The sequence below is a fragment of the Sinohyriopsis cumingii genome, chromosome 16, assembly GCF_028554795.1.
Source record: "Sinohyriopsis cumingii isolate HCF-2022 chromosome 16, ASM2855479v2, whole genome shotgun sequence".
NCBI classification, from domain to species: domain Eukaryota; kingdom Metazoa; phylum Mollusca; class Bivalvia; order Unionida; family Unionidae; genus Sinohyriopsis; species Sinohyriopsis cumingii.
This window is the reverse complement of record NC_142976.1, coordinates 61290911-61306023: the sequence shown is the minus strand read 5'-3', so window position 1 is coordinate 61306023 and position 15113 is coordinate 61290911. Positions and strand designations below refer to the sequence as shown.

The 15113-nt window shown below is 35.5% G+C and overlaps 1 protein-coding gene across 1 annotated transcript in view; it reads right to left on the bottom strand.

Moving 5' to 3' along the window:
* Window positions 1-15113, bottom strand: part of LOC149780542 (polyadenylate-binding protein 2-B-like) — a 31556-nt gene that overhangs the window by 15413 nt on the left and 1030 nt on the right. Inside the window, exons 2-3 of the mRNA XM_089937560.1 lie at window positions 11211-11322; window positions 6724-6892 (exon numbers count right to left, since the gene is read on the bottom strand). Coding sequence (XP_089793686.1) covers window positions 6724-6892; window positions 11211-11322 — 281 coding nt within the window. The remainder of the gene's footprint in view (window positions 1-6723; window positions 6893-11210; window positions 11323-15113) is intronic.

The window sequence follows — 15113 nt, the reverse complement described above, 5'->3', positions numbered from 1 at the left end:
GACAGTAAAGGGTAGTTTAATCAGGGGAAAAGGGTTTTTCTGAAAATAAAACTGTCCAAACTTTGGTTGGTGGAAGTTTGCTCTGGCTTATCATGGAGTAAAGATTGTAAACATTACATTTTTCTGTATAGTGACTGTGACTGCATACTATATACAGAAGAAATATCTTTTTATGTCCAACAACAAAAGAAATATTGTAAAATCACAAACCATGAAGCAAATTTCAAGGTAATAAAAAAACAAGAGTTTATCTCTATTTGAGTATACACTGAATAGAAGAGATACCTTTAAATATTATAGTGACCATGAAGTTAAAACTACAAATTCCAAAATAAAGATGCCATTTTCCAAGATCAGTTCTTATTGTCATCTCTTGAATTCAGTAGTCATATGCAAGCATCATGTCTAGGAAGAATGGCAGTATGTCAAAGATGACAATAAATAACGACTGGTGGCCATCTTGTGTAATATCGACATTAAATAATATCTTCATAGATGCATGCTGTTTTGACCATTAAATGTGCAGTTCTACACCTTTCATTGTAAAGATTTCTTAGAACATAAACTTTTAGATTTGCAAGAAAAACTTGAAGGGCATCCATAGATTCAAAACCCTGACTACGCCCATATATATGTGTATCTGTGCACTAGTGTCCAAGTTACTGATTTTCTCCCAGACTGCATAGCAGCAAAAGCCATGACATGCTCGACAACCAAAGCTAACAACAAGCAGTGTATCCCCCAGGGGTGTAAAACTGAGGGTAAAAAAAAACAAACCTTGGTGTCAGAACTGGGGGTCAAATAAAAAATGTGGGAGGTCAAAAATATACTGACAAATTTTCATCTGACTTTTTCAGCTTGAAATAGGATACTGCAACTTGCACAACATACTCTCTCTCTCAACATACAAATACACTAGCAAACAAATGCACTGTCCATTCTAAGAATAATTTTATTAGTTCATTTTTCTTTTAAATTCGTACTCTCCTTATAATCTTTCTGAAGCAATATTATAGACCAACACAAGCCAATACAAAAAGCCTAATAAATCTTTTTAACCAAATGGCAGTTAATTTACTGCCTGTAATAAAATGTGTACTATCATCGATTTCCTAGAACAAATTTACTCAAAAATCAAGGTTGCAAATGATTCATCTTGTTTCTAATGAGTTACACTTGAACTTTATGATATTTTATTGCAGCAACGTTAAAAACAAAAAAAAATCTGCAATGACCCCCTGATAAAAAAAAAATCTGCAATGACCCCCTGATGCGTAATCCAAATAAACGCATTTGTCTCGGCAAGTTTACTGATCTCTTTGTTGTAAAAGAATGTCTTGGGTTATTATGTGTTCTCCAGATATCTTGTGGCAAACGAGGGCAGATTTTTAAAAATTCTTAAACCCTGCCACAAAAGGATTATTCACTTTTGCAGTCTTTGCAATCACGCGATCACAAGTCACACCAGTAATCCTAATGGATGTGCCGTATTCCAGTCAAGTGAATTATTTTCTCCATTTTTCTTTAAGTTAGATCCAGTCACTATTTTGTGTTCTTCTTCTTTCACTTTCTTTGCTAATGATTCTTAGTGCATGACGTTTTAATCAGGAGATTACTTTCTAATGCAACAAGCATTGAGGTTAAACATCTGCTTGATGGAAATCACACGAGGGCTCACGAGATTAGGGGAAGCTACTCCGTCATAACATTACCTATGCTAGACTGGTTCCTTATTTCATATGTTCCCTGCGTTGCACTCTGCTATATGAATAGAGGAGCACAACACAGGGAGTAAACAAAGCGGGGAACCAGTCAATGCCTATGGTCAAAGTATACACGACGCCACCCCTCATCCAATGCATTGGATATTAAATAAATCCTGATTGCATTATGCAAATCCTTTGCGTAAAAAAAACGCACAGCAACAAAATGTGTGCGTCAATTTTCTCCAGCGTGCATCCCCGATACACAAATGTGCTTAAAGGGAAACACTGTAACAAGTGTAGTATAAAGCTAGATTTAGATCCAAACAAGCACCCACATATACCTAATTATTCCCTTTATTACATTCCCATTGTATCGTACATGGTTGGTCAGCTTCCTCATAGGGATGTTTAGCTGGCACTTTTGCATTACTCACAGTGTGGACCTACTTAAACAATTTCTATGATGTCTGCTTGCCAGAATTCCTCCATGCACAAAATCATACTTTTATAAATTCCTATTTGTTTCGAATTCCATCCACACTGCATAAAAACATGATGATGTGAAGACACATGCATGTGCTTTCATGTACATTTATATGGGTTGTTTCAAAACAGATTGTTGAAGTTAATTCAACTGTAATTTTCTGAAGTTTTAGAAACTGAAAAAATGAAATTGCTTATTTAATTGGCAGTTAAATACATTTTTACCAATTTGTAACTAAAATACTGTAATCTAGATGCTTCAATATCTTAAAATAGTTACAATGTACATGTATAGTGTCTACTGCACACACTTAAGTCATATGGCCAATATATATGGTGTAATGACCATGGACTTGTTAAACCTTCAACTAGTTTCCAGTAGTAACTGTAAACACTGTCATACACCAAATCAATTTCGAGCTAAAGTGACATAAAGATTTTTTTCTTCTATATTTTATCTTTGCATTTAAACGTATAATCATTTTAAACTTGAAATGTGAACTTGCAATTGGTGCCAAATTGATAATATTGACTAGGGGTGAAACGATTCATCGATATATTGATGCATCAATACTATTGCTGTAACGATACACATATTGATACAAGTGGTGGAAACAAAATACAGAGGAATATTTACTGTATGCAAGTTATTTTAATCTTCAGCAGATGTCACAAATTGTAATAATCATGTGTTTTGTTACCTTGTTAATCTTTACATTGAGAGTTTGCCTGAGACAGCTGTCACAGGTAGATGCAAATTTGTTAAAGTTAAAACACAAAGGATGCGATATCACTCACACACCATCTACAATTAACACCAAGTAATGTGTACATAATATTGCCCACCCATGGTGATTATTTTGTTGCAACAGCTTCTACAGCATAAAGTAGTCCGCATTTTCCACCGGACCACTGCCATTTGCCTAGCGACAAGTTGGAATTTGCCAACACCATATGGTGTTGGCAGAGGGTAGCCAATTACTAACAAGACAACCAAACTTGAACACAGTTACTTTGGGCCATACCTGCATAAAATCGACAAGAGGATTGATTTTTTTCAGAACATTTAAGTGTAACAGAATGTATGTCTTTAATCTGTTGACAGACGAGAAGAATTACAGTGCTGATGAAATACAACTTCGAACATGCCAGCTGCATTGCTAGTTGCATCATTTGGAAAATACTGGCTTATGATATTTATGACAATATCTTTTTAAAAGTCATGAAGTGTATCAGATTACTGGAGCTGGGAAAAATGATACTGGGGACAATAAAGGGTGATTTTGACCATGAAAATATACGAGGTTCTATGTACATGCTGGTTGGACAAAAAAATATAAACAGATGGCATGCTGGTCAATCATCCTTTCAGCAAATAAAGAAAGGTAGAATAAAAAGCAGAATGCAATTTTCCTTTCTTTTCTCAAACAATTTGGCCCTGCGGAATTATGTACCACAAAACTATATTTCCATATTGGGGGGAAAGATCTACTGAATAAGTACATGTCTGTAGTCTGCATACTGGAAATACATCCAGTAAATCACACACAAGGGCACCACATACCACTGACAGACCTTCTAAGATAAAAAAACCCATCTAGTTATTATGTTTATTGATAATGTATCATATCAAAGACTGTGTATTGTGAATCCTATTGATATGTGGCACAGGTGCATTGTTTCACACACTACCAGTGGTGAAACATTATGAAACCACCTGCCTATCCACTCATTACCGTGACTGGGCTTAAACAACAAAAGAATTAAAAAAGACAATTCTTTTATATCAAATTGTGGTTTGTTCTGAATTTATTTTCTCAAAATGATTGTTCTTAAAATCCACTGGGAAAGCTATCATCATTGTCCACCCACAGCTTTGAGTAACCTCGGAGTGACAGTCAGCAGTAATTAGTTCATGACATCATTAATTAACTTGACCTCCAGTGAGGCATCGCATGAAAAACAGGCAGTATGCAGTCCATTCGAAGCAATAAATATAGCAAGTGACATCCATGTGATCAACGTAGAGTACCTTTAAGCAGAAACTGTACCACTTTTTCTTCTAGTGTGCTATAAAATTTAAATCAATCAATCAAGCCACTAAAATACTGAAATGCAAGTCGGTGATATCCTTTTGTGGTATGGGTATAGTATGAATGGAGATGCATACAATCATTTAGCTTGATGATTCCAGTATGAACAGATGTTAAGAAACAGATTTAAAACACAATTTAACCCAAGTCAGTGATGCACAAATACAAGTCACATTGACATACATTTGTAATGAAGGTAGAGTACTAAGCATAATGATGTATTCCATTACAACTGCATCAATCTAGGTGCATGTATAATAGGATATATACTGAGCTGAACAAAAAAAAATAGTAATAAGTAAGGCATAGGCCATAGTGACCACCTTTTTATGGACTAACAGAAATACATACAACTGTCAAGCTTGATGAAACAATCATGAACAGAGCTTGAGATGTAAACAAAGTACAAAATGAAAGTCAGACATCCATGAAAGATAGGTCAAAGTGATCTACATTTCATGATTCACCAAGTTTACACATCCAACGGTATCTATTCAGTGTGAAAAAAACTCTGCGAGCCTAGAGATATGTGCATGGTCTCATTAGTGTGGATGAAGGAAGAACCCAGGCAGCAATTCAATGGCTCCCCTTTACTCCACTGACCACGATAACTTGTCAAATCATGTCAGAATGTACAAAAATCTTTCTTTTTCACTTTTTAATGTAAATGAACAACTATGTTGTAAATTTAATGAAAGCTGCTGAACTGTCTGAGATCAGTGTATACTGTAATCATCAGATTTCATTGTCTAACATGTGCAACATCATGTCTCAGATTCAGCACAGAACAATAGTGCATGCTTTCAAATTATCAGTTGTCTATTAACATATTTGCAAAGTACTACACAAATGACAATAACTTTGAAAGCTACTGACTTTTTATTGGGCTTTTTTAAAAACACAAACATAACTTCAACAATTTTTCAGTCATGTCACTACGGTGTCTGCAGTGTGGCAGTTTATAGTGATGTCTAGCACTGGGGCATCATGCTGCAGACATGTAGCACGATGCACGATGTCCCATTCAATCCTGACACCAGGCCGACCAGTCCTAACACTAACCTCTTAATGCTGAGCCCCAAGCGAGGCAGTTGTAATACCATTTTTGTAAGTCTTTGGTATGACTCAGCCGGGGATCGAACCCACGACTTCCGGCATCTGGTCTAACTACTAGGCCATCGAAGCGGTTGAAAGCTACTGAAAATGAGGTACTTTGGGTTCAATATGGTACAAGGTATCTTGCTTTTTCAGAGTTGGCATGAAAACTTGCAGAGTGTTTATGCCACTGCCATATATCCTGCTTGCCAGGTCATGCCATTTTCTCCAAATTATTTACGAGTTGGCAAACTTTTACTATGGATGAAACTGCCAAAAATGGAACGTCAAATGCCATTACTTATTTGTAAAATACCCCCCTCTTAAAAATTTCCTCCAAATATAGAAAATATTAGTGTAATCACAAGTTTTTTCTAAAATGTAAGCATATAGGAAAATGTTTTTTAAAAAAGCAAAACCAAAAAAATAAATGAAAGCCAGATGACAAGGATCCAGAAACAAAATGGTAACACAAAATCACATACTATCTATGGGGTGAAAACAATCGGTCAGATGACCGACTGATTTATTCCTCAACATGGCATATACTTAGATAATGGAACCATTTTCTGAGATCAGCAAAAGGTATAATCATAAAGATTTCATGGTCTAACATGTGAAACATCATTTCTCAGAATATTTTGTGTAATCAGAGCAGCCAATTTGAATCTTTCCTTCTTCTCAGCTGGGAAAAGCACTTTGCTTCCATTTCAATGTCAATAATGTCTTACAAGTGCTTTTATAAGCAACCAACCAGTGGGGGAGTGGGGGGGGGGGGCTGTGGCGGCGGCGGGCTCAGTTTTGAAAGCAATGAATAAATCCCCACCCCATAAATGGTTTTATTTACTACATCTAATTAAGAGCACATAAAGACCATGTTTACTGGTCTATTTATACTGGTTTTGTAATTGCGGAATGCATCATCCATGGCCAATTTCAGAGTTCACACACGTGAAACTTTTAATAAACTTTCCACTAAATTTTAAGCACAGGAATTATTCTTTCTCTTTTACATATAAAGAACCTCAATAGTTTGAACCCCTATGGGAACTGGTAAATATGTTTATCCGCTTGAAAGGCAAATCAACCACCAGTGAGGTTCAGGAAGGCTACGAGGTAAGAAAATTCTAGTGTAATTACAAGAATTTCCATTATTCATGCATAATAAGTGACGAATTCTCTCCCAGGTGCTGCTCACAGCGCTTTAGGTATACATTCTTTTTTTAGAAGATTGTTTTTTGTACATAGTGTTTACAAATCACATAAAGAGCAGCACTATTGTATCATCTTGACAGTAAAGGCAACAATATGGCCATGTTACTTTCCGTTATACTCTGTATTCTTACCCTTTAGGATGTCCAGAAAATTTATCACATTGGATGGTGACCCTGTTTATTGAGCCACAGCCATGAAAATGCTGCTCCAATTCTTCTGCTGTTGCTAGGTAATCTACATTGCCAACATATATGGATCTTCCATCTGCTTCAATCTTCTCTTCCACTGTTGGGAATGCCGCTGAAATTGTACAGGATAGTGTGACGGATGCCTACTTTTGTGAAATGAATGCTTACTGCATACCTCAGAAGGATGTGTAATGATGTACTGATAAGATTACTTGCTATTCAAGTGTATTACAGTGTTGTAGACAATGCACGAGACTGGATGCAAACTGATATTGTAACTTCAGGCTATCATTTATTAAATAATTAAAAAGATGCTTACACAATTTTTACAATGACAATAATAGTCATGTGCAAGAAAATAAAGTCAATAAAAACAAAGAACAATTGGAATAATATTGGCATCAATAATTTGTATAATGAAAAAATTCATGCATCACCATACTTTTCTTTGTGAATCTAATAACGAGTTTATGATTTTGATTCAACCTATGTAAATTTAATAACTGTTTATGTAATTATGTGGAAGCACACAAAACACTTAGGAAAATAAACCCTTCCAAAAACAGTGGAACCCTGCTATAACGCGATATTTGGGGTCCAAAAATTGGATAGAGTCAATAGTTGGGCCGTGTTAGTGTTAGTGTTTTTTTTTTTGTATTACTGTATTTTACCTTTTTCAGAGAACTACTCATTGGCACATATACAAGTATTCATGTCTAATGTATATGATGAACAGGGTATCAACAGTTTACCATCATGCCGTCGTGACATGCAGTTCATCAATAATGCATGTAATTCCACTGAAAAATCACACACAGATTTACAATTCAAAATTTTTTTTTTGCCCCAGATCATTGCAGACCTGCCAACCCTGATGAGTCCATCTTGAAAGAAAATATCACAGACTGTTATTGTAAAGCTGGAAATATAACTAAGAGTTCGGTATATGGAACGTGCAGCAACGATATACATTATGTTCAACTGAAAAGTTTGTAAAGTATGCGTAGACTTTATTTACCACTAGTACAGTTGCACAAATTTTAGTTCCAAACCCTATGGAGCTCAATGGCTTGTTGCTATCTCTCAACTTGATGTAATTCTTGGGAATTCTTTTTTCCATTTCACATGACGGCGGCAATCATATTTCACGCCATGATTATACTCAAATTGGCACATGATGTCCAATACACATAATTGTGTCCCTTCCAGCTTATATTCACAAGAATCTGAATATTCCTTTCTATTTTTCTGTGTTGATTATTAAAACTTTGCAAGAGGCTTATTTCCCCTTTTGTCTTAAATATGCATTGCTTACTGGACGCCACTGTAAAAAAATTCCATGATCAACAGTTTGATCATGCAGACACTTCGCATGAATATATACGTGCAGTTTAAAGCATCTGACATGCTGCTGTAAAGATAGTCTGGTTCTCTTACCAATTTCACTACTTCTAATATGAAACCCAGATCCAAATCAAACAAGGATGAACAAATTTTCCGGATTTTTCGGCAATGTTCATTTTTTCGTAGTTTTTGCTTGTATGTTGTAACAGTTGGCAAGTCTGTCATTGTGTTTGAATTCAACGTCTAACATATAGCATGAACAGAGTATTAACACTGTTTACTTGCCATCTGATATAATACCATCGGGGCTTGCAATTAATCCATAATACATGTAATTCCATTGCAAAAATTGCATACATATTTAAACTATGCAATAATTTTGTCACAAATCATTGTGTCTGAATTAAATATTAGGTTACAAAAGACATAGCATGTGTATGGTTCAATACACTCCAGGGTCTATGAACTTTGTCTGTAAAAATTTCATACTGCTAAAATTTTCTCATGCATTTTTGCGTATTTATCCATTGTAAATTTCCAATAATTAACACTTGTATGACTATTTGTTTGAACGACTACAGCACAAATAATTAACATCCAACAAATGCTTTCAGCATGCATATAACTTTTACTTCAGATATTGTGAATATCAAAAGAAACGTGTGAAAACTACTATACTAATCATTGCACCAAGTGCAGAGAAAGACTTGCGTTTGTGAACTTGCTTTTCCATAACAGTAAATTATTTTTTAAAAAAAATAAAAAAACAGGAAAATAAGAACAAGTTCACAAACAAACACCATACACATGTAAAACCCGAGAACTAAGTGCAACAGGCCTGCAATGGTCACGAGTTACTTCTATAATATTTTTTAAGCCGAATGCAAGTACAATTTCATACCCTTTCAATTTCCAGCTAATAAAGCAGACATTATTTACTGGTCAATTGATTGCATCTAATAACACCACCAAGCCCAGAAAACATGTTGGTGGCTTTCATTTTTTGATGTTTATTAAATTGTGAGAATCTTTTATCAACCACTGCATTGTCTGATGCTGGGTTGTGTATGCAGTTAAAGAAGAAACACATGTTGGCTATTGTTTGAGCAACGATTGTATACAGAATTAATTGAAGACAATCACAAAGATGACTTACTGGCTGTACTCACGGATCAGTAATAAGTAACATTTCCAATTATTTTGGCATAAAACTTCAAGAACCTTGTGAAATTGTTAAATTTAAGAAGCTACACCACAATCATATTGTATTAAAAATTTCAGGAACCATGCCACGAATGTATTATATTCGAATTCATACGCAATCTCTACCCCAAAATGATAATAAATTTTTCATACATTATTTCATGTACTTTGAAGAAAAAAAATCTTTCCATGTGTGAAGTAGGATTTAAAACAGGATTCTTTCCGTTGCAAGTCCAGCATGCTTGCGACTGCACCACAATAGTTTTCCCCAATATAAAATCTTTAATTGGTTATATAATCAGCAATCCCTCAAAAAGTCAAAGGTATTCTCAGGTGGTATCTGCAATTTTGTGGTAATGGTGTTTTAATTAGTGATGATGGAAACAGAGAGCAAATGTAATCAATGCTTTTTTGAGAGTTTGATCAGACAATATTGTAAAATCATAGGTAAAATTTTTTTAGTCATGTAGTGAGGACGTTTATAGCGATCTCTAGCACTGGGGCATCATGCCACAGACATGTAGCATGATGTCTCACCCAGTCACAATACCCTGACACCAGGCCAACCAGTCCTAACACCACAGCTGCCAACCCTACGGGCTCGCAATTAGTGTAGCAATATTTTTGAGTCCGGGAATATTTGTCAGAACAAATGTTTAGCATGGTCTCCAGCTGATAAAGGTAGATTGTGTTCAACAAGAAAATTCACAAACAATGCTTCAGTGTTGGTAGCTTCAGGTATTCTGTCGAGAGCTGAAATCTGCTGCAAGTTCTTAATCTTCCCCATCCCCTTGGTAGCCTCAATAAGATGGGAACAGGCTGATCAAAATCTAGGCCAATTTAAGTACATGTACTTGAAGCATGTAAATAACAACTATGCAACCATGTGCTAATGCCGACAGTGAATATCGTAGTGAATGTTTTTCATATCAGAATGTGACCAATGCAATATTTTATTACACAAAGGTAACCAAAATGTAATTTGTCAATATACAAGTGTATTTCACACTGGTTTTGTCTTCATGTACTCAAAATTTCCATTGTTTGTTTTCTCAAAGTGTAAATGATACTCACTGATGGCAGGTCACCCCATACTGATGAATATAACTTGTATTTTTTCCCCAGACCCCCCAACACTTATCTTGACAATATTTCCTTGGGCCTGAGGATGTCGACACAAACGGGTAGGACTGTATTCCAAACTAAACTTCATTTTTTGCACGATACATTTCTTATTCCTTGTTGGTGCAGACATTTTCAAGATGAGGTACCAAATGGTAATTCAAATCAGTGTTTGCAGCACACACACACAGCCAAATTCCAACTAGGCCCCAGTTTCTCTCAAAATCATTTGTAAACTACTCGTAAACATATAGATTAAAATATGCTAAAATGCCTGCTACCGGGCCAACTGTACCAATCAGAGCTAGCACTTAAAGGGAAATCAGTTATTTTATTAAAGATTTAAAATAATTGAGAATCAGGGAATTCGTGAGGGTTGGCAGCTATTTAACACTAATCTTTTAATGCTGAGCACTAAATGTGGCAGCTGTTAGTACCATAAGTCTTTGGTATGACTTGGTCAGGGCTCAAACCTGAGACCTCCCACATACGAGGCGGATGCTCTAACCACTTAGGCCACAACATGGACAAGAGAATGTACCAGACAGTTAAATGTCTTGGCTTCATTTAGGTAATTGCCTAGCATAATTGGGTTAGGAAACACATGCAACATAAAACATCACTCAAACCATAACATTACTATAAAGATAAGAATATCTCAATATCCATGCCCTTTTTTTTTTTAAGGTTGTCAAGATATATAAATTGAGAAATCAGGCTATGTCTGAAGATGGTTTTGTGTACAAAGCAAGATGTATTACATAATGTTGGAGATTTCATGTTCATTTGTTCATCCACAGCACTCTGCATTTCCTTCAATTTTTCTGCCTCTTCTTCCATTTCTCGCACCCTGGCTTTGATTGCCTCCAACTCCTGTAATCACAGATGATAACTATACAAACCAAACAATGAATTTTCACAATGATCTATCAAACCTTATTAATCTTTTTTTAACATGTCATTAGCTCTTATTTTATATCTTTGGAGCAAGGAAGTTACCTCAAAAGTGCCTTAGAATATTGGGAGCAACACGACAATCTATTTCATTAACAGGAAGATTGTATTAACTTTAATTTGTTTGGGCACAAATTGAGAAAATATTGTGAATGACAACAGCTTGATAATGTAATCATGATTAGATAACAAAAACCTTCCCACATTCCAAAACAGAGTACCAGTATGAACAAATGCAAACTTATGCCCAGAATAAAATTCAGTGAGTGGGACTGCTAACCAATTATGAGGTACTATTCCTGGTAAGGATAACCCATTTTCAATACAGGCTAGCAAGAAAAGCCTACATGGCAGACTCAACACAGTTCATGTTTACATGAGGAATTCATTCAACAAGTACTGGCTGAAGATATGAATAAAGACAACAATTTTTAAAGCTTGAAATAGATTGGAGGAGCTTGGAAAGTGTAACTGGGAATGCACAGAGTGATTTTGAAACTGAAAATAATGTTTGATACAAAGCCATACATGCCAACCCCTAGCGAGGAAAAAGTGTAATCCAACTGGATAAAAAGAGTAATCCGAGCAGAAAAAGAGTAATCTACATATAACATGGTAAAAATTCAATGAGCACATGTACAAAATGATTTAATTATCCCTCTGGGCTTTTAACATCAATTAGTGCTTCAAGTTTTCGTATATAACACTTCGTAAGCAACATTACGAGCCCCTGTGTGACTAAACAACATTACCAAATTTATTACACTATGCGAAATGCAGCTCAAAATATCAGCATTAATTCTTAAATAGGTCGCATGAGAATGGAGGGAAATGTCCTTTGTATTATTTTATATTACATGTATTACTGACTGATAAACTGTAAGCAATGGTACAAGCCCCTTTGGTGGTGAACCCTGACGAATACCGTCTACAGACTGTATTGACTGAAAATTGGGACTGTATTGGCACCTTCTACTACACTGCATTGGGACATTTGCCTCTAGCCACGATGTCGTAGCCTCAACTTGATTTGTTGTGGTTGACGCTACAAACTGATCTCATATCATGTAATGGAGCACAAAAGAAATCATCACTAAAGCCAGAAAAACAGTGTAGAAATCTACTATACAAGTATAATCATGTTGTGAAAAAAGTTTGGCTTATTTTAAATTTATTAAGCCCTTAAACGATAAAATAAATTGGCATGGTTACACTAACCTCACTGTCTCCGCCATGACAGATAACGCAAGACTCTCGCTGTGACTCCTTTTCTACGTAAGGCTTGCCAGACCATATTTGGATATTCTACGTTATGTAATTATCAATCACATGGCAAATAATCACTTTTTGGTGGAATTTCAAAGTTGACGATAAACCGTATTTACTTTTAATGTGCAGAATTTCTGACACAAACCTCGCCAAAGTTTTACTACGATTTGTTTGTTTCCAAATAAGGCCTCAATGTCCTTATATGGCACACAAACAAACAAGGCTGAGAACGGAAGTAATCATTATTTGAACTAATATGGCGGACGATCTAAACGAAAATATCAGATAAAAAAGGTAAACGAGATTTTACAACTATTTCTACAATGATTTTTGATATTTCCGGTATTGTATAAGAGGACTACTCAATTTATTAGATTATATACAAGGAATATGTTCAAATTGTTATTATTGGGCTAAAAGAGCGCTAGGTGTGAATCACATCCGGCTTGCTCCATTGACATGTATATGCTCATGTTAGTACCCTGTCCACGACGTAGGAGTAAGGGTACTAATATTAGTACTATAGTCTGATAATACAAACCCATTTGTTTGTACCCCTCTACTGATTGAAATAATAGAAACCTTTAATGTGATAAAAAGTGCAAGGAACTTAATTCATTCATTGATTTATAGTTTCTAACTTGACTCTGAGTAGAGTGGGCCTAACACCATCATCTTATGCGCGTTTCATGCTTAACGAAGTTTTCAGTGTAATAGGCTGGGTCGGGAATCCGGGCACTTTTTCACGTCCGGGCATTTTCAGTGCATAGTTACGACCGCCGAGGTGAAAACGACCGCCATTGTTTTGTGATTTTAGGAACGTGTGGGTGACATCTATACAACATTTTAAAATATGCCCAAGATTTGCAATTATTGTTATAAATGCAGTGTGGATAAATGTAAATAGGTTGAAAAATACGAAACTTTTCGTACTTATTAATCAAGGTTTAATAGGACAAACAAAGAATAATAATTATGGAAAAATATAAATTAATGAGAAATTTCAAAAAATAATTAGGATCACATTCACAAGCAATACCTACTGAAAATTTCAGATTTTGATATAGTTTAATTAAAGAAAAATAGGTCTGAGAAAAAGGTGTTCAATTACTTCAACAAAATATTTTGTTAAAAAACAAACTTACCAGGTTTATCTGTAAGATAGTTGCAAATATCAGGCCAAGTCACTTAAGGCCATTTTGTTGGGTAATTTACCCAAATATTTGCTGGAAATTTATAAGGACAATCATTAATTTCTACAAGTTTTAAGTTTCTGTAAATATCGTGCATTAGCATTGCTATCCAGCGTCTCTTTGTAAACATAAGTCATTGCAGAAATGGCCAACTGATCTTATGAACCTTGCATTTATATTCATTTTATAAATGAAAAGTGTACAATACACAAACTATATAACAAACAGCCTTCAAACTGCCTTGACACTAATTGGCGTATTTTGTCGTGTACACATGTACGTGACACGTACCACAGGAGTGTGACGTTTTATCAATAAAGTACGGTAAATCTCTGACAACATGAAATCACCTTATCGGTAATATATTCTCCTTTCCTATTGTTTCTTTTTTTCCCCCTCTTCTCTCAATCATTTTCATCATCATAATAAATAGTACATCTCTCATATAAGGATCATATTTTCTTCTCCACTATTATTTTCTGTTATGAAAAAAATATCAGTAGAAACAACAGATAATCTTACCAGGTGGCAACCTCTAGAAAATCAATCAAATACGTTGGTAGAATGGGCTACTTCCATCTGATGGATTCTAACAGAAAGGGTTTGCGACCGTAATGGTCAAAATAAAGGTTAATTCGGTGGATTGGAGTCATGACATGATTGTCCAAGAGTTATGCGTACGTCACTGTCTTTTGAATGTATATGTGTAGTTTTTCAGTCTTCTTGCGATTCTGAAGCGATAAAAGATGCGTGAGAAAGTCGAATCGAGCGGAGGGTTGTGGTCACACTTGCACTCCTTGTGTTCATTTATATTACCGATAAGGTGATTTCATGTTGTCTGAGATTTCGCCTTACTTTATTGATAAAACGTCAGACTCCTGTGCACGTACACACCACTACCACCCTTATCAACCTAAAATATATTACGTCTGTAACAATATTCAACAGACACATTCGTGGCTTTATATCTTGCTTTTACAGAAGACTATGCAGCACTTCTGAACAGAAAACAGAAATAATAAACAAAATACAGGTAAATTAAAATGGTTTGCATATCGAATATAACTAATGCTACTGTACTGTTACTAAGCAATTTTCACCTCCGCAATATGGCAGAAAATAGGTCGCTAAGCTTGTGACGTCATGCCGACCCAACCTATAGACGGACATGCTCGGATCCATTTCCAGTTTCTGGACAAGTCCATTTTCAGCAAAGGGGTGTATCACGACTACAGATGTACATACATA